Here is a 19,968-nt window from a genome sequence, read left to right on the forward strand (position 1 = left end):
GTGACACACAACCACTCTGAACTCGGCTATTAAAGGGAGGGTTTCAGGCTGTTATGAATGTCTGTGCTTGTCATCAGAAAGTGAAATAACCAATTTATCAAAATATGTAACGCCCAGATGGAGACACTGCTTCAAAAAGAGAATTCATGGCCAAGGTTAAACTTTGCTCTGAAGTCATGCCGATGTTTACAAAGTTCCAGACTCACATCATCGCCTCCATTGAGAAGCTTGAATCATGCAGCCCAGAGGTCCTTATCAAATCTCTGGGCTCTAGTTCCCGTTTCCTCTCCCAAGCCACTGGGTCTCCAGAGAGCGCTCAACAAAGCCTGCTTCATGCTGCCTGGCAGCGTGGCACTTAGAGGTAATGGCCATTTAAATGGAACTGTGTGACCAGATGCTGATTACATCTGGAGTTCAGGCCTACTGGTGTTGTATGAAAGAAAAGTACACAGATCATTAAAGATCAGTGGGGGCTGGATTCTGCAGATAGAGCAAACATATTCAGATTAAGATCCATTCTGACCTCTCTTGGTTTTTCATGTATCTTTAGGGAGCATGAGAAGGATAGTAGAGTTGTGATGACTTTTGAATGAATCCAAACTTATCACAACCCTTTAAGGCTGGCTCCAAATGTGAGTTCATCCATAAGACTTGTAAGGTAAAATGCACAATCAAGCCATTCACTTGAAGTTATGCTTATTGTTTTAGTGTCTTTTGGAGCATTTACAATGACACGAATTAACCGATTTATGCACCACATCTGTTCTTGTTAAACAAATAATATAGCATTATACATAACATGGCAATGGCCATCCATCCATGCATTATCAATTGCTTATTAGGGGCAGCAGAGGAGGCCAAGGTGTTTCCAAGCCAGACGAGACACTTCACCTAGGTGGCACTGAAGGGACAGATGCCTGAATCACCTCAGATGAAGGAGCTTCTCCCCTAATCTCTAAGGTAGAGCCCAGGTGTCCTTTGGAGGAAGCTCATTTCTGCTGCCTGTAACCAAAATTTCTATAGTCAATACCCACAGGTCATGAAGATTGGGAATGGTGGAAAAATAGATTGACCAAGGAATTTACAACTTCACTTTCCTGCTCAGCTCTCTCTTCACCTTAACAAACTTGTGAACACGTTTAAGACACTTAAATGCCGCCACTTTGGATGGAAACTTGAGTGGCCACTTTACCTTTTCTTGGCTGAGAACTTCAGACTTGGTACCAACTTTAATCCAAGTAGCTCGACTCTTGGCTGCAAACTACCGTACTCCAATATAAGCTGGAGGTCATTGCTCGATAACGCCAACAAAATCACATCATCAGCAAAAAGCAGAGTCGAGCTCCCGAGACCATCTGAGAACACCCTTCAACACTTAGCTCTGCCTAGAAATTCTGTCCATACAAATTATAAGCAGAATTAGGGACAAAAGACCCTTTGGTGGAGTCCAACTCCATCCGTGATTAAGTTTGACTGTTAGAAATGTAAACCAAGCTTTCATCGCAGCTGAACAGGGATTTCTTTCCTTAATTTTCAGAATTCACAAAACAAGGATGGATGCCAGAATCTGAGGCTTCAAAGCAGAAGTGCAGAAACCAGTAGGTGGCATCAACATGGATGTTTTCAAAGTTTTGTCATTTGCAAGAAGCCTAATTCAAACTTAGCTGAAGTGCCACTGAAAAGTTGGTAAGTGTAGCACTGTAGCACATCAGTGCAGCACTGATAAAACAACAGTGGCTATTAGTCTAAATAGCAGTCATCGCAGTAGTCTGCAATGTCAGCACTTTGTGTCATGTGTAATTTGTTATGATTATTACTTTCAGTGAAGAATAACCCAGATCGGGTCAAATAAGAAAACAGACATTAGAAAGAAGCACTGATTCATCAGCACTTTCAAAGCAAACACACACACACTCAAAAATGTTACGTTTAAAATATGCATATGCTTAGAATGATAAACACCCTTTTGCAGATGAGCCCTAACTGGAAAACTCGACTCTTCAGAGGGCTCAAAACCAAATATACGAGTTACTGTAAACCCCAATTAGTGGCTGAACTGCACTGCATGCTTTAATGAAAGTGCACATGTCTTGAATCAATGTTTTTGTTTTGCCCATGTTCCCATAACTGGGTGTTAAATGGTGGAAAACACTAGTATGTGGAATCAGACTTATTTGATAAAGGATTCATTCATGCCAAGTGTGTTTAATGGCTCTAGTTAGCAAATGGAATGCATTTTTATTGCAAATATTAAAACTGGTTCCCATAGATATTTATGTAGTTTAATGAGTACCCGCAGCTATTCTCTTAACCACCCTGCAACTCTGCAGCAGCTACGGCTGTGGGATTTTCCTAATATTGTCTTTTGAAGTTAAACCAATTATACATCACCAGAGCAGCACCATATTTGACTTGTGTTGCTCATGCACACATTTTATAAACACAGTGACGACACTTAAATAAAAGTCCAGTGACATATAGTTTAAACAGCGTCACATCGTGTGTCAAAGCTCGAAAATTATGGGATGCCTCAGTCTGTTGTGTCTCCACCTGACAGTGGTTTGGTTGGGTGAGTTTTGTGTACAAGGTCAAATAATTCTTTAGTAGCTGAAAGAAGAAGTCCGCATAAATTACAGATGCCTGGAAGCTGCTCATTTTATAAACTCATAATGTGTCAGGAGCTTGTGTCTTCTGTCCTTCATTTGGACATCAAATCTGTGTTTACTTGAAACAAAAATCTTGGCTTACCGGTAGTGGCTGGCATTAACTATGAGGGGATATATTTGTGTGTTTGGATTTGAGTGTTTTTCTGTAAAGAAGAAAACAGCCATGCCAGGGCCTGCTTAGCCAAGGGAAACTCTTGTTCTAATAGGCCTGCACACCAGGAGATACTGAGGTGGAATCACTAACATCTCAGCCAAAAACTGACAAACACACTCGCACATGCTCATGAGTAATTAAACACACTTGCATGCAGAAAAGCAGCATGCTGAAATGAGACAAAACAGTTAAGGAAGCTGTCAAATCAATCTATCTCTCAAGGGTTGAGGTTATATCTAGATGAAGAAAGAGGATAGAGCAATAACTCATAAGAGCATCATGACTCACGTCTTTCCCCTGTGAACTACTAACCCTAATCTGCACTCTTCACCTTCCCTTCACCTTTACGCTGACCTAATTTTAATCAACCAGTACCTTAGTCAAAAATGTATCTCTCACATGCTCACACTGTTTTAGCTCAGCTGTACGCAGTGCATTCAAGTAATGAATAGCTCTGTGTAACACGAGTAAGCAGAAAAGTCTGTAAGTACATCACAATCCAGGACTGAGTGAATGTTGGTATTTCTCTGTCTGTTGTCTTTAAAAATGTTAATAAATATATAATTTTCAAACTTAGCCCTTACAGTGGTACCATAAGTGTTATAACTGAATTATGCAAAGATGGATAAACAGCTACTGAGCATGTTCAGGGTGATATTTCTTTGCACATGTGCACCTAGACAGGCGATGACGTTTTATTGCTCTAATATAAAAACAACAGGGCATAATCATTACTTGAACTGTAAATAATACTTATACATATGTATCATATGTACCCAACATATGTATCATAAATACACAACATACCTTGACATGTTGGAGCTGCAGCAGCAGGTCATCAAGCTGGCTTCTTTTATCATCAATTTCAGTTTGCCGCTTCCGTTTCTCCTGTGAGACAAAGAAATGTAAGAGTTAAAAATCAAAGTGTTACTGTTGTAAAGTTGAGTCTTGAGTTTGTAGCATTTAATATTGCCTGAAAAGAATAAAAGTAATGATGTCACAGTAGAGCTGATGCTTGACTTCCTCTTTTAGCTGCTTTTCCACAGTAGATCATCTTCCTCCATCTCCTATCTCTAACCTCTTCCTATGCCACACCAACCCTCTGCTTGTCCTCATTCACTACAACTTCTTTTGTGGTCTTCCTCTTTTACTCCTGCCCGGCAACTCCATATTCAAAATCCTTTGTCCAGTATATCCATTCTCTCTCCTTGCCACATGTCCAAACCATCTCTGCCTTACCTCTCTAACTTTGCCTCCAAACTCAACCTGAGCTGTCCCTCTGATATACTCATTTCTGATACTGTCCTTTTATACATTTTACAGAAATCTATACATTTAATTGTCTGCCTCTATGTGTTAGTCCTGTGATAGACTGGCAACCTGTCCTTAAACCCTATAACGGCTGAGATAGACTCCATCCCCCTCATGACCCTGAATTGGATAACTGATCAAGAAGATGGATGGATTGTGTCTGAATTTTTGACTTATGTCCTAAAACATCTATTGTGAAATTTTGACCTTTTGGCCACAAAATTCAAAATTCATCTTGGACTTTGAGGCAATGTTCGTGCCAAGTTTCCAAAATTCCCATAAGTAGGTCTTGTGAGATGTGAGATCTGAGGGATAAATGGATGAACAACTGGAAAACATAATGCCTTCAGAGACAGCTTTCAGCAGCGCCTAGGCATAAGAATACAATTGTTTTATTGATTGAATGTGTTTACATTTTAATGGTGCATTTCAATCTGCAAGACAAAGATCCCTTTGGGACAAGTTTAATGGAGAGATTAAGGTTTAAACAAATTCAGTTTAGAAGTGTGCAGAGACTGAAATGCGATACACTGTCGATCTCAGTTTAATAATGATAAGGTGTGGTAGAGTTTACTGGTCGAGTTCTGTCACGGATGCTCCAGTAAAGCCAGATTTTATTCATAGTAATTGTTTTTTCTGAAAAAAAAAATTCCACTACACTGTACGCTGTCCGCATACTGTACATATGTGCAATTAAATGTCTCCTTATGAAGACATGGGTAGAAATATGGTCCAAGGGGCATACACAGGAAGGAAGGAAAGTATTAGAGAGGTTGAAGGTGAAAGCTTATTGAGGTTTGAGAAGGGTTAGTGCTCACAAGCCATATAAAGAGCAGAGATTTGGCCTTGATTACTCCACGTGGCACTGTCATTGAACTTGGGGTGGGAAGAACATTCCTTTATGTGGAGATAAAGGATAAATAATGGGTGGGAGAGGAGGTGGGTGCATGGTGAGTGGAAGGTTTTAAGCTGAAAACAAAGAAAATACACACAAAAAACTAGAACGATTAAAGCATGCACATAAATGCATGGAAATGTACAAACAAAGCAGGTCCCAGTATAAGCCTGCTTGGGGATGACGAGCATGAGACAATGTGGATGTGTATGTGGCTTCATCTCTCCCACTCACTACTCTGTGGGAGTAGACTGAGGATTTCTGGGACGTTTCCTGTTGACTAAATATAGCCATAAGGGGAAACCCCCCAAATATGAATGAACCTTGGACCATTTCTCAGACAAAGTAAGTGAAGACTGATGCAGAATAGAAAAAAGAGGAGAAGGGAATACGGAGCTGAATACAATGGAATAAAAATAGAGCAGAGGAGAATTCAATAGATGTTATCAGGAAACAGGTGAAAACAGAAATAAAAGAGTCAATATAGAAACAAGATAGGTAAATGAAAAGGTTGGGGGACTTGTTGCTGTTGCTTGTGATGTTTCAGCATGTAAAAAAATACAATTCTGTTACTTTAAAGACCCTTTGACTGCTCTGCATCAAAATCAGCACCTCTCCAGCATTTTCTCTGCCTAAGAGTTTCTAATGTGGGTGGAAATGAGATCCCGGGCTTTATTTTTCCTGTACAGGGCACACAAACACTTTGGGCACAAGCACAAATTTTCCAAACAGAAATACTCAAATAAAATTGTCCTGGTAAATCATGCCAGGGAGTAATATAAAACTGTTACTGGCAGATTCTACATGCACCTCTTTGTTTGAGCACAACGTGTTACTGAGGGCTGCCTAAACATAAAGTTTAAGCGCAGAGGCCTCCCTGCCACCTGATCCGACTCACCAACAGGTATTGACCAGCTGACAGCTGACTGGCCTTTTTGCAGATCTGATAAAGTTTCTAATCATCGATCATGGATCTCCAGCATGCTGCCAGGTGTACTTATGAACACCTTTACACTTGAACATGGTGTTTGTTACTGTAATCAGCACAGAAATCTAGTAACAAAACTCCACTGCGACCAGGCATGCTGTTCCCGAGAGGGCCACCGTAAAGCACACCACCAGAGACTCAAAGAAGATTCAGTCTTCTGGACTCTGTCAGTGCAAATGACAGCCAGAAAACATTCCCCAACAGCAAGATTACCTTCCAGGCCTTATAAGCACTTTAACAAACACCAAAGTCCCTTTAGTGGCCTATCCAATCCAATCCAATCATATGTGTCTCATTTGGGCTGAGCCCCGTGAATGAAGACCTGGCGTCCTGAGTCAGCTAAGAGATTTGACCCTTGTATCCATTTTTCCCTAGAAGTCCCTTGCCTTGTGAGACCCTACCAGGTGCCAGTTGCCTCTGACAACAAAGCTACACTCATGGGTAGACTAAAGCGCACAAACCACCTTGATCCTTGAAGGGGTATCACCAAGTCTTCTACATAATTTATCAGACATCTGTTTTTGAGATGTTATCAAGGAATGTTTTCAGAGTGTGCCCAAAAAAAAGAAAAAAAGAAAGAAGAAGAAGGCTGCTCTAGTTATAAGCACACAAACCTTTGACTTTTTATTTTCATTTGCTTTTTGGTGTAGTCAACCACACTGGTTAGAATTAGGAAAAGTTCATACTTTGTGCAACAATATGTAATTTTGCAAAATGAGAGTTAGCTCAATTACTTGGTTGCTCATACTGGTGCAAATTTTAAATGCAATTATTCACGGGTTAATTTATGCTATAAAACATAATTAGAGGCTATAATAACAGCTTGAACTAATGACATGTGGGATTGTTTTTGAGAGGAGAGCGCATCTGAAGGATGCTCACTTATCACAACATTTATAGCAACATTCAACTGAACTCAAGTGGTATTATATAACAAATTTTCCTTGGTAATATTTAGCAGATGAAAATAATGTCTAAGAAATGGAAAGTAGACCACACTTGAGTGAGTCTGGATGTCTCTGTGTATGTGCCTGCCAACTAAAGCTATTAAAACCCGGCGTCTGTGTTTGTGATAGGATAAGAAGTAGTTTGAGCAGGAGCAAATGCAATTTTGTGCCAAAGTGCGCACCAAAATTACCCTGCACTGACTATTCAGCAAACCCACAACCTCAGGTGTGCCTCTTTTCCAACTGTGGTGCGAACATGTTCATTTGGTGCCAGGAAATTACCAAATGGACCCAAGATGGAGCACATAAAAGCTACATTTGGACCTGCTCTTTTCAGAAACAAAGAAAAACAAGAAACCCCTGAAAAGAAAGGTGCAAAACTGCTATATGACTATAGCAGACTATCAGAACATATTATTAAACTGCACACAGGCTGTGAAAAGATATACACCAAGTCTGAAGTCATTTCTCTCCCTCTGTCGCACACACAGACACACACATACAGGAGCAGCCTACACAGCGGCATGGTTCCCATAGTTGGCGAAGTACAGTCAGAGAGCGTAAGCAGAGGTATGGTCACCAGATGTCAGGGACTGTCGAGGACATGTGGTCAGGGAATGGGCAAAACACGCATGCCGGCAAATACACGCCCACATGAAAGACACAAAAGCAAATAGACTCACAGGCTTGAATACGTAGACAGAGAAAAGCCCACACTAATATACTCTCTAAATAAACAGCACTCAGTCAGTGTGTGTGCTTTGTACGTCTGACAATCATTTACTATATAGGAATGCATAAGCACAGATGATGGTTGACATCGCCAGATCAAAGATGGTTTGGGTGCCATTTGGTTTTCATCATCATATCCCAGAAATAAAATGTATAGAGCATCCCTGTCCACAGAAAAGCTCTGCTGTCATGTAAACTGTAGAACTGGCTACTGAATATAATACTTTAAAATAGTGGTTGGTTGCTAAATAGAGAACATTTTTGAGAGACCTGCAGAGTTTTCTTGACAATGAAGTAATTGCTTTTGTGTAATGTTAAAAATGGCACTCGAATTACCAAATTTGGTGGAATAACTTTTACTAATTTTGAATAGATAAGTCTGTATGAGTCTGAACTGTAACAGTAAAAGAATGTCTTCAATAGAATATGAGGGCTTAATAAAAAGTGAAATAAGTTTTTTCCCTTGTGGAGTTGAACAGGCAGGAATAATGACCCCGAGCCCCGCTCTGTTCACTGTACTCTCTCCGAGTGGTCACATCCTCCTCTTCAGAAAAATATGTTGACATTCTTGGTGACACACTCATGACTTCCCACACTCTGACTCACAGTGTTTGGCCCTATTTGGCTTACAGGGCAGCTTGTATGCAGAGCGTATATCTTTTTTGTCACAGTCTAAAGGGTGAAGACATTTGTGTTCAATAACTTAAATGATTAATCTCCAGTGTACAGTTTACTTTAATTTGTCACAGTTTTGCTGGTGTGTTTAACCTCACAAGACAACCAAGTGCTCTTGATCGAATTTTCATCCTAAAGAGCTAAAATTTCGGCAGTGAAGATGAAGTCAAATGTCAGTTGTCTGGTTACATTTCCTGTAAATTTAAGCTCAGCTCAGTGAACTCTTACTCTTTTTTCCTGTTCAGTTGATAGGAGAAAAAAAAAAAGAACTTAATAGGCATAGTAGTCGACATCCTACCAAACTTAATGTTTGATAGGAGTTTCCTGTGAGGGACAGGAAGTAATTGACAAATTACACGATCCTTACACACAGATGAACAGCAATCACACCCATCACAGTCACAATCTGCGATCACACCAGAATTTAACTTACTAGAATTTAAGTGAATATTCATCTACTCATACACTTTACTACCCAAGTAGAGTCTGTGTGTGCGCAATAGTAGTCAGCACTGGGAGCATGAATAACACATTTTATACCACTATTTAAAATGCACACATTTTGTCTTAAATGATTCAGGGGTGGGGCTGGAGCCAATCTGATTGTTCAGTCTGACGTCACTAGCCGTGTCTGGGTCTAAACTCCGCTGCAGCTCCATATATCAAACGATCACTGTGGCATTACTGAGAGTTGAAAAACTGTCTAAAGTCTTTCATCTTTAATAAAATGATCAGCGTTCTGCTCTACCAGGTGTAACAATTGAGTTTAACATCCAGGCATCCATGAAAACGGAATTTATGACATTTAACGGAGTTAGAAGTTAGCAGGGAGTTAGCTCGCTAGCTTCTATCTAAATACAATATAGCATGTCCTGACTGCGGGGTTTTGGAAACAAATTAAAACGTACAGCTCTGCTATCACTTCCAGCATAAATGAAGACAGAAAACTAAACAGCAGTGACGTTTGTAGGGTTACTGAAGTTGGGCTAGCTGGTATATAATGATGTGCTACGTGACCGCTAGCGACACAGCTATGTTAGCATAATATAAACAAGCTAACTTTTTTTCCACTCGATAAAAGTTAATGTGAGTGTTCTCAGTGGTCAGGAACAAATGTAATCGCATGGCAGGATGCTGTAAAAGGACCAAACTTCAGCCAGGAGAACAACTGAGATAATCCATCCACAATACGAGGTTAGTCATTCATATACTGCTGCATGGGCTGGGCTGTAGTTACATCCTAAGGTTTTAAAAACTGAGCTTAAATAAATGATTAGCGGTAATAAAAGCCGAGGGAGGTCAACAGTGATCACTGACTGTTTTAGGAGCTTTCTGAGATAAAATAGAAGAAAATACATAACATTAAACATGTTAACAACACAAAAGCCATATTAAACGCAGACTACTTTAGACCCGGAAGTAGGATTCGTCGCGTCATCACTGAACAACCGGATAGCAGCGGTCCCCAACCCCCGGGCCACGGACTGATACCGGTCCGTGAGTTGTTTGGTACTGAGCCGCGAGAGTTGAGGCTCGGGTGTGAAATGTATTGTTTTCAGAGTTTTTAATCATTAACTCAGTTTCCTGTGTTGTAGTTGTGTGTTTTATTTTGAAAGAAATGTTTATGCGTTACCATAGCGACCAGAGAGCATTAAGGGTCAGAGAGGAGGATGTTACTCTCAATGTTGTTGGCTCGTTTCAGGAGGATGCGGGTAACAAAGTTACACAATTACACAGTGAATTCACATTTATTATATTTACAAAATTTTTGTCTTGGTCATATCATTTTATTTTGTTGTATTTATCCGCAACACCTTAAAGGCCTGTTCGTGAAAATATTTTCTGACATTAAACCGGTCCGTGGCGCAAAAAAGGTTGGAGACCGCTAGCCTATAACTAGAAGTGATATGGGGCAGACTCATTTCCAGGCTACTTCATTAAGGGGAATAACCTTCAGTACTAACATGTGACTATAGGTGTGCCTACATCTTCTGTCTTTTCTCCACAAAGCCCAAATTTTTCAATTACTATATGCAGCACACTGTTTTCACTCTGAGTCCAACGTTTAAATAAAAGGTGGAATACATTAAATTAATTAAAAGGTTTTGTGTGTCATCAATAACAGACAGAAGTCTGGATTTCAGTGGGGAGAAGTACAAAATCAATATAAAATTAAATATGACATGATAACTTAACAAAAAATGAATGTGATTGATTGCTGATTGAAAGACTAGGTACACTGGCCAGGTTAAAATTCTTTATAACAGTTTAATACATCTATGCTGGTAAAATAGGAGCTTCAGTGACCTCTCTAAATTCCTCATGGAGGGTATTTCAGTGTTGTGAAGGTCAACCACTGTTCAGCTGCTAGTGAGGGGAGGGGCTGTGTGCCTCCCTGTAGCTGCTGTGTGAAACTGTGTGTCAACTGGAAAAGTTGGTATGAGACTTTTGAGAATCATCAATCACAACTCTGCCATGTACCATAACAAACTATAATGCAAAACAAAAAAAGCTGTGCTGTATGTTGACCCAATTTACTTATCTGTTCTGTTGGACAGTTTGATTAACAATTCCCAAGACAGACGTGGGCTTGAAAGCAAATTGCTTGGTTTATAAACAACATTCCACACTAGTGGTGCACATCTCACACATCGATGATTAGCTCAGGAGGGTATAATTATAATGTGATTAAACAGTGATGTAACTCCAAGTATTAAAGTTCTGCTGATGTTGACTTAGTGAACTGAAGTGGGCTACAGATCAGATAGGTCACATTCTGTACATGCCAACACACCCAGCACAGAAATCTCACTGTGAAGATCATCTTCCATTCTGCACGCAGGCATACCTGACAGCTTAGAGAACAGAGACTGAAATGGACCTGTGGTTCAAATGTCATGGGTTTGATTCTGCACCGATACCAGCTAAAAAGATCTCTGCACAATTCTATAAGCCATCAGCTAAAACCTAAAGTGTGCATGCATAAATTTAGCATTGAAACAATTTATAGATTAGTTAAGAAACAAAATCAGCTACAGTTAATCAAAGACTATTTTGGTAAGAGCTGTCGTGGGTCAGGGTTAGCAAGTGTTGCAGAAAATAGTTGAAAGTCTATAGTTTGAAAGTATACCTTTCACTAATTAAGGTGGTGGCTATATGAACTGAATAACTACAATTCAGACATTTCTAATTTGTTATTATGCCTAGAGTTAACATAATGCTCACTTGGCAAGGTCTTAGCTAGTGCTTGTGCACAAAAAATGCTAAATTAGCACATTGCTTAAACATCCTGCATGCCGTTGTCATGCGATGGCAGCAGGTGTTGACGTCATTCATCATGTCCTCCTCTGAGGTGATCCAAGTATCCCTACCTTTAAAATCACATGATGTAAATATACATAAACACAGCAGAGTTTCAGTTTTTTAAATTTCTCCAGACAGCTTTTACATGAGTATCAAGCAATGCTGCTGCTTATAGTAAACCACAATGCATTTATTTTGAGACCTATGAAACTGTCATTAGGTATAGTTGCTAAAATGACAGGCTGACTGTTCTTTATATGGAGGACCGAAAGTGGCACATTAACTGATGAACGAACGAAATAAATCCATAAAATATTATTAAAAGTGAAAGTTATTTTTTTTATTTATTTTTTTACATATATTTACATTTGTGTTTTAATTAACTGAGAAATGCAAAAAGGAAATGCTGAAATAAATGAATCTGTGGAAATTAACAGGGAAATATTCACAGTAGCATATAATACACTACAAAGCACAAAGGTACAAAGTAAAAAAACAAAAGAAAAACATAAAAAATGAATACATTTATAAAAACTGAATCGCAAAGTGAGCTCCCTTCTATAGAGCTCACTAAATTGGAGCATGTTGCTCTAATAGGATGCCACAATTACGAGAAGTTTGTGACATTTCTTCCCTCCGTCATCGACTGTGAAATGCTGAGGTTGCTATGCGCTGAGGTGCATAGAAGTCACCCATACTCCGCTACCACACATAAAGAGTTCTTTTCCTCCTTCGGTATTAATATCAATACAAAAACTGTGTCGGGGACTTCATGGCATGGATTTCCATGGTCGAGGAGCTCCTGTAGGTGCGACACATCTGTAATACAGTTATGATTTTGATATCTTTGGTCCTCCATACTTCTGCGGTATTTCTCTGCCCGGTCACTCTAGATTGTTTACTATTCAACTAAGCCCAAATGCAATGTGGATTATTTCAAACCCGGCAGAGCTCACTGCAGCTGAATCCCATCCTCTCATGTCTCAAGTCTCTGTGAACTCCAACCCCGCTCATTGAAACAGACACACGCACACACACACACACGCACGCACACACACACACACACACACAGATAGAGGCATACCAAAATGTCCTGTTGGCCCAAGGCAGCTGCTGCTAATTTTAGACGGCATGTAACGCCTGCCGTGCCCCAGACCTCCTGCCGCTCAACAAACCACGCCTCCTCTTCCTTTCCAATATGAATTTCCCCCAGGAACACCCCCCACCCCCATAAGTTACCAAAGCTCACAATCCAGACCTACTCTAACCACCTATCAGTTCTCCAGGATCCAGTTGGCTCATTGGAGACCTTTGGCATAAATTCAGGGAAAATATTGGGCAATTTTCTGTGGGAAAACAGACTTAACATATATGATATATTATTAATTAGTTTGACCATTTCTGTCTCTTCCATGTCAGCAAAACTAAAGATATGCCTCTAAAATGGTACTTAAGCCTGTGAAAACCACTGAAGGGACATGTGTGGTTTAGTAAGAAATGTCTTTTGGTGTTAGCCAATGATTGACCCAGGAACAAACAGTTTCCACTGAGGTAATAATAGTTTTCATAAATATTGTGAAAAAAGAAGACAAAAGAAAGTCACAAATGAAAGCTAAGCCTAAAGTTAAATAGAAAAACAACATGTTTCAGTGAGAATTTGCCAGTTTGGAGGTAAGTGAAATGCACAAACTGAAACAACAAATGCCTGCAGGCGGCCCAGCCCCCCACTTAACTCAACCCATTACCCCAGCCCTCCACTGCAAGCCGTAGTCACAAATCTTAATGCCAAGCTCTAGCTATAGCATCCCCTTCAACTTCACCCTACCCCAGGCATACTTTTCTCTTTTAGAGATAACTAAGAGAAAATCAGCCACTTTACAGATCTTGGACAAGATCAATTTCTGGTTGAACCCACGAAGTATTATAGATCATAATGGAACATCAGGCTTGCAGTGCTGTGAACCATACTAAAGAGGCAGCAAAAGATCCAAAGGTTATCTTTTTAAATGAAAAATCCAAAATGCTTGTCCTGTAACTATCTCTGTGTTGCTTCTGGTTCAAGCTGATGTCAATGCTTTGCTTGCTGTCTTTCCCGAAAATGCACATTCCCATCATCTCAATCCTCCTGTACCACTTCTTAATTTCCCTCTGACTTGGCCCCGAAAAATTTGTGGGCTTGTGTGCATTTGAGTTTGTGTGTGTGCGTTGGAAGGGGGGGGGCAGCTAAGAGTCCAAAGGGCTGAGGTCATCTATGTAAACATATCACAGACACTACAGAGAGGTCCATGAATGAGCGCAGGCAAAGACTCATAGACTTTTACATATGCTTTGCTGTTCCATGCTTGTGGCTTGTACGCCACATGGGCAACAGTTAATTAGAATGATGAAGCACCCGGTATTCACTGGCTGATCTGGAAACCACATGCAAGCCCTGGTAAAAGCACATGAGTTTACCAAGACACACAAACACACATGCACACACACTCATATCAGCTTTTAGGGGAACCCTGGCCAGGCTGAGCTCCATCTGACTACTATAATTACATAGTAATAATACACCGAGGCCTGGATTTAACAACATGACATCACAACTGTTTCCTAATCTAACCAATTAGTAGCCATGGAAACCACTTGCCACTGGCAGCTGACAGACCCTAATCACTATCAGACTGTGGGAATCTTTGTTTGCATGTGGGATGGACAAATGAGCCACTTAGCTAATTAACTGTTAGATTAAATGCTGGTAATTTTGCTGTTTCTTTGTTTTACTGATCAATTAATGCTCAAAGCAATATTATTATCTGAAGAACAAACCAATCAGTGTTTATTTTCTCTTTAGAAGTCACTAATTTGGATGTCAGCACATAATAGACAACAGTTGCTGGTGTTAAGTGTCATTAATTCTTTGTCTAAACAGGAAATAAACTGACTGTTTACATGCCAAGAAGACCAAAGTGCTCCTAGAATACCTAAAGGAAGATGTGAATCATCTAATGAATTCAGACATCTTTCACATCCATTAGCGCCATGCGTTATTAATGAATCTCTACAGTAAATTAATTCTTTAATAACAGATGTCTGCTACCTGATTGTGACTTTTTATGCACTTTAAATGGATGGTAGTGGCCTCAAACTTGAAGTCAGTACCATGTGATAAAGCAATGAAAATGACACTGTGCACGGCTCATACACAGAAAAGACTGTTCCGATTTTCTGAGGAAGCCTTCCATTTGTCTTAAGATCTGCTAAAGTATTGATGAGGATGGACGCTGATGGTGATGACAATGAGTATCAATTATTGATGAAATCATTAGCATGTCAGCTGCAGACCGCAGACGACGAGTGCGTATATATGTGTGCACGACATACTGCTCTGCAAGGGTTTATTCATGCTTATCCAGAGAGCCAGTCAGACAGAAATCACCTCTCTATATCTTTGCGGAAGACAAACAATGCTTGCTAAAATTCCTACCACATGACTAAACACTTGCACTCGAATGAGTCAGAAGAGGTTTTTATAACTTTGTCCAGCTCCTGTATTTACTCTTAACCTCCGCTGCTTGGCTAAGTCTTCGGCTTACAGAGTGCTCAGTACTATTAGTGTAATAGTAGCCCTTCTCTATTTAAGTGGCTGGTTGGGGCTGAAAGCTATTAGCACTATTATTGTCTTTGATATAGTGTATACACACTTAGCTGAAACAAGACAAATGTTCATTTAGATGAGACAAAGAGGCCCAAGTGGTTTAATTGTATTCAGCGGCTGCCCATTACTATATGTCAAAGCTCTTGGCTTTACAGTGGGATCTCCAGTGCTACCTGTTAAACTACAGTATCAGTAAGAGTCAGAATATTCTGCAGTTTTTCATGGCCTCATTCAAGAAACCAAAACTCATTTGTGCTATTTATTAACTGATTTTTCAGCACTTTAGTTTTAAATGTTCAAGGATTATGCAAGAAACAGAGTCTTTTGCTTCTGCTTGTTTGAGAACTTTCCACTCTCTTTCTAAAAGTCCTGCATTGGTGTAAGTGCATGTTGCCTGGTATGGCTGCCATGTTTAAACATGGCCAAAATAGTTTCTCCATCTGCTGCTGCTGTGCCCCCACCCCAACCACCGCACATACACTTGTGTATAAATGCGTGTGTGTGTTCCTGTGCCTCTGAGCGTCTTAAGTGTGCGTGGTATGCTGTGGTTCCTAGCTGGCGCCAAATTTAGTCCCAGGCAGTGAGCCTCGGTATAACTGTTGCTCTAAAGTCCCATCATCCCCGAGCCAAACGCTTCCACAGATGCCTTTCTGATGGTAAAACACAACGGCAACTATCAAAACTTATTCTAGACTACCGAACAACTGGGAAGCTAGTATACCTCAAAACCTGACTAAAAAGCTGATTCTCCTCCAAGTTGTGGAGATGTGGATGTCAATGACAGCTGACAGGAACCACAAGACAAACAAAGCAGTGTTGTAAGACAGACAGCTAGTAGGGGAATACTGCACATTACAACTAGTGCAACAAAAATCGCTTTGTTTTATTTGATTAAAATGGGTGTAGGAGGCTGTGATGTCATGCAGCAGGGCTTCCAACATGTTAAGCATATTCATATGTATCTCCTTGTTGCAAGATTTCTGTCAGAAAAGATCACTAGCAGTGCCCAATTTATTTTTTCTTCATTAAAACTTCACTATAAGGAAACAGTAATGACTACATATCAGAATATGTAGGCAAACGATTATCTGCGCAGACATGTACAGATTCAGTTTGATCATGAAAGCCAACTTCTTTTAAGTTTGATTCTTATGACATTAATTTTCCTAAACATTAGATAAGATAACCTCTAGTCCATGTTTGGGTTTCATCCTTGGATCACTGTGACTTTCTGTCTTTGGTTTTATGTCATTTAACTTTATAAGTCAAAGTTCAGTACACTTTGGCTGGAAGCAATGACAGACAGAAAAGTGGATACCAGTTCTTGCCCCGAGTATGTGTTTCAGTGACACTAAAAAGTAAATGGCAATAATACACTTAGGGGGAATGGCAGGCTATAAGAGCAGAAAGGACTGGAAAACTTTTCTGGAAGCCAGAGGTGTGAGACAGCCATGTGAAATTTTATACTGTGAATGAAAGAAAGCGATAACGCTGAGGTGAAACATTATTTCTGACGGACACCGCAGACCTCACAGACAGAAGGTCAAAGACACGTAGAGAGAGAGAGAGAGAGAGAGAGAGAGAGAGAGAGAGAGAGAGAGAGAGAGAGAGAGAGAGAAAAGAGCCGAGCAAAGAAAAAAAACCTGTTTAAACAGAGTGACTTACCGCCAAGGCCTGCAGCCTCTCTTTGTGGAGTTGAGCCTCCTCACACGACATCCTGAGGGGGAAGCAGGGGAAAGGGGGGTGAGAGGAGAACAAGAGGTGAGATCGGGGAAGAAGGAGAGCTGCAGTCCCTCAGTGAGAGGTAGGAAGAGAGGTGGAAAGTAGAGGAGAGAGAGGGAGACAGGGAGAGGAGGAGGAGTATCCAGATGAAGTCTTTCCTCGGCAATAATCCAACCAGAGAGAGGAGACAACGGGAGAAGAGGCTTGCGCTGAGAGGAAGCAAAGATCTCTCACTCACTGGCCATGTGCCCTCACACTCAGCCCACTGCTTGCATTTGCTGTCTCTCGCTCTCTGTCTATCACCCACTCTTTCTTTTGCGCTCTCTGTCTCTCCTCCCATTTGTCCCCTCCCTCCCTCCCTCCCTCTCTTCTTTAGGCATGAGCCATGTGTGATTAAACAGCTGGGAGGAGCAGCTGAGAGAAGGATGGTGAAGGAAAGGGAGAGAGAACTAGCAGTATGGAGGTCGAGCTGTGTGAGAAAAAAGGAGGGAGAAAAAGGAATGAGGTAGAGAAAAAAAAACAGTGAAATCAAAATTGCAGAAGTAAGGAAAACAGAAGGAAAAGAGTAATTTGTCAAATTTGAAAGATGAACTCCCCGAAGGCGCTCAAGAATAGACAAGACAAGAAAAAAAAAGGAAAACTATAGGACTGTTTTTCCCCCTTTTTTCAGCAGTTTTCCTTTCTCCTTATCCTAAAGGTGACTTGGATGTAAGCCGTCTTATTATTGAGATCAGTCAACAAAGTGATACCTCCTGCCATAATCACTGATCACTTCTTAGGAGCAGGAGATAAACATACAGATAAGGAAATCACTGTTTAGGGGGATTAAAGCATTAAAACCTAGCCTTTTATTTCAGATTACCTGTAAATAATTTTACTTATTACTTTTGACTTTTTGACCAATCTAATTTTATCAAAAACATCTGCACAATGGTGCCATAGAAGCTAATCAGTTTAGTTATTGTGGTTTTTCATTTCCTTTGACTCACGACTTGAGTCAAAGCTTCCTTGGAACACTTGCAGGATGCTCTGGTTACGTCTAAACTCTGAGCTCAGAAAACTGTGTGTTAATCCACTGACAAGTAACAATCCTTACTCATATCCTCAGTCCTTTTCTTTGTCCACTTCTAAGCTCAGGTTCTCTTCCACTTCTCTTAACATATGGTGTACCACAAGGTTCTTTATTAGGGCCTATATTGATTCGGATATTTCTGTTATATATGTTTAAAACCTCAGTTTTTTTTTCTTGCTTTTATCATTTAAGAAATATGGTCGAGTTGAGTTCCATAGTGTCAAGATCTGAATTAAAATGATTGTAATTCCTTGGAACATTTGCTGAGGAACACTGACTAAGCTTTGTATGTACTCACTCACTGTTACTAATTCAGTTGCAGTGAAGAGTGCCCATGAACTTCAGAGTCCATTTAAAGATTCTGGTTTTGACTTTTATACCTCTGCGTGGATAAACTAATGTATACATGAGTGAATTTATACGTCCATACATTGCCAACATTTCCCTGGTGTCATGTGATCAGAACCTGTTCAGCATACAAGGCTGGAAACTAAAGGAGACATCTATGGATGTGTTATTACTTGAAGTAGTCTTATCTTGTAATAGTGGAGTAGGAGATAAAAGTGATCTTGTTGTCACCCTTTATGGACAGCACCCAGGGATATTTGATCCCCAGGGTGCACAGTTCAACAGCAAAAACTGTCCACCGATGACCAAAGCAGACATTGTTTCCATTTGCTATGGAAATATTGATCTTATTATTTAACTGAACTTGTATTTGTGTCTTTCAGAGTAAGCAATTTAACCTCCTGACACTCAAGCTATGGTTTGGGATCCAGTTTTACTTTGTACTATCTATTTGTGATTAGTTTGACCTGGTTAGTAAATGATCTAAACTTCCTCTTTGAACAGGAAATTGTTACTGCTTTAGAAATTAGTTTAATGTGTCTCTTTAAAAAAGTATGCTCTCATCAAGGTCAAGGTAACTTTATTTATACCCAAAGGCAAGGTAAATTTGCTTTACAGAAAAATGACAGCTTTCTCATATGGAGAAAGGTGGTTTATTTTATACCACAACAAAATAAGGTCAGTGTTGCTTCACAAAATATTACACTGCAAAATCTCCAGTGTTAAATTGACACTAGAAAGTGTCTATATGTGTCCACTCTTTTGAGTGTTAAATTAACACTTCTGACAGTGTTATATTTCTAACAGTAAGATAGTCAGTGTTAAAGATTAACAATGACTAACATTAGCAGTGGGGTTTTTTCTAACACTGAAATATTACTAGCATTTTTAGTTATTTTCCAGTGATAGAAAATCAGCACAGCTCAGTGTTAGTCATTATTAATCTTTAACACTGACTATCTTACTGTTAGAAATATAACACTGTCAGAAGTGTTAATTTAACACTCAAAAGAGTGGACACATATAGACACTTTCTAGTGTCAATTTAACACTGGAGATTTTGCAGTGTATAGTCTGCCTGACATACCGATGACGACTGATATTTTCAGTTGATATTTTCCATTTGCATCTATCAGTACTGGTATTTATAATGTCTGATAAATGAAAATGAAAATAGTGAAGAAGAGATGGGAGAAGCATCATTCAACAGTGTTATGAATGTTAAAATCTCAAAGTTTGTCTACAAGAGCGCACAACTTCCCCGCTGGCAACATATGTGTTTGGAAAATCACAAAAGGAACAGTCATCTCTCTGAGTAGAGTCAAGTAGAGCCTAAAGGAGTCAATGAATAACTACACATAAGAATTGTTAAGTAATCTTGCCTTTCATGGGTCTTTTGGTCACATATTCTTTTGGGCCAAATATTGGCAATATTTATATATAAAAATCCACCAAATCACCAAATATCCGTATTAGTCATAAAGATAACATATCATTCAGGCTCTATAAAGT

The 19,968-nt window shown here is 39.8% G+C and overlaps 1 protein-coding gene across 2 annotated transcripts in view; it reads right to left on the reverse strand.

The window, feature by feature from the left end:
- Positions 1–19,968, reverse strand: part of palm2akap2 (PALM2 and AKAP2 fusion) — a 91,242-nt gene that overhangs the window by 63,395 nt on the left and 7,879 nt on the right. For both annotated transcript variants that reach the window (XM_026174198.1, XM_026174196.1), the window contains exons 2-3: positions 16,980–17,031; positions 3,628–3,708 (exon numbers count right to left, since the gene is read on the reverse strand). In XM_026174198.1, the coding sequence (XP_026029983.1) occupies positions 3,628–3,708; positions 16,980–17,031 (133 nt within the window). The remainder of the gene's footprint in view (positions 1–3,627; positions 3,709–16,979; positions 17,032–19,968) is intronic.

This window comes from Astatotilapia calliptera, chromosome 7 (genome assembly GCF_900246225.1).
Source record: "Astatotilapia calliptera chromosome 7, fAstCal1.2, whole genome shotgun sequence".
In the NCBI taxonomy this organism is placed as follows: Eukaryota; Metazoa; Chordata; class Actinopteri; order Cichliformes; family Cichlidae; genus Astatotilapia; species Astatotilapia calliptera.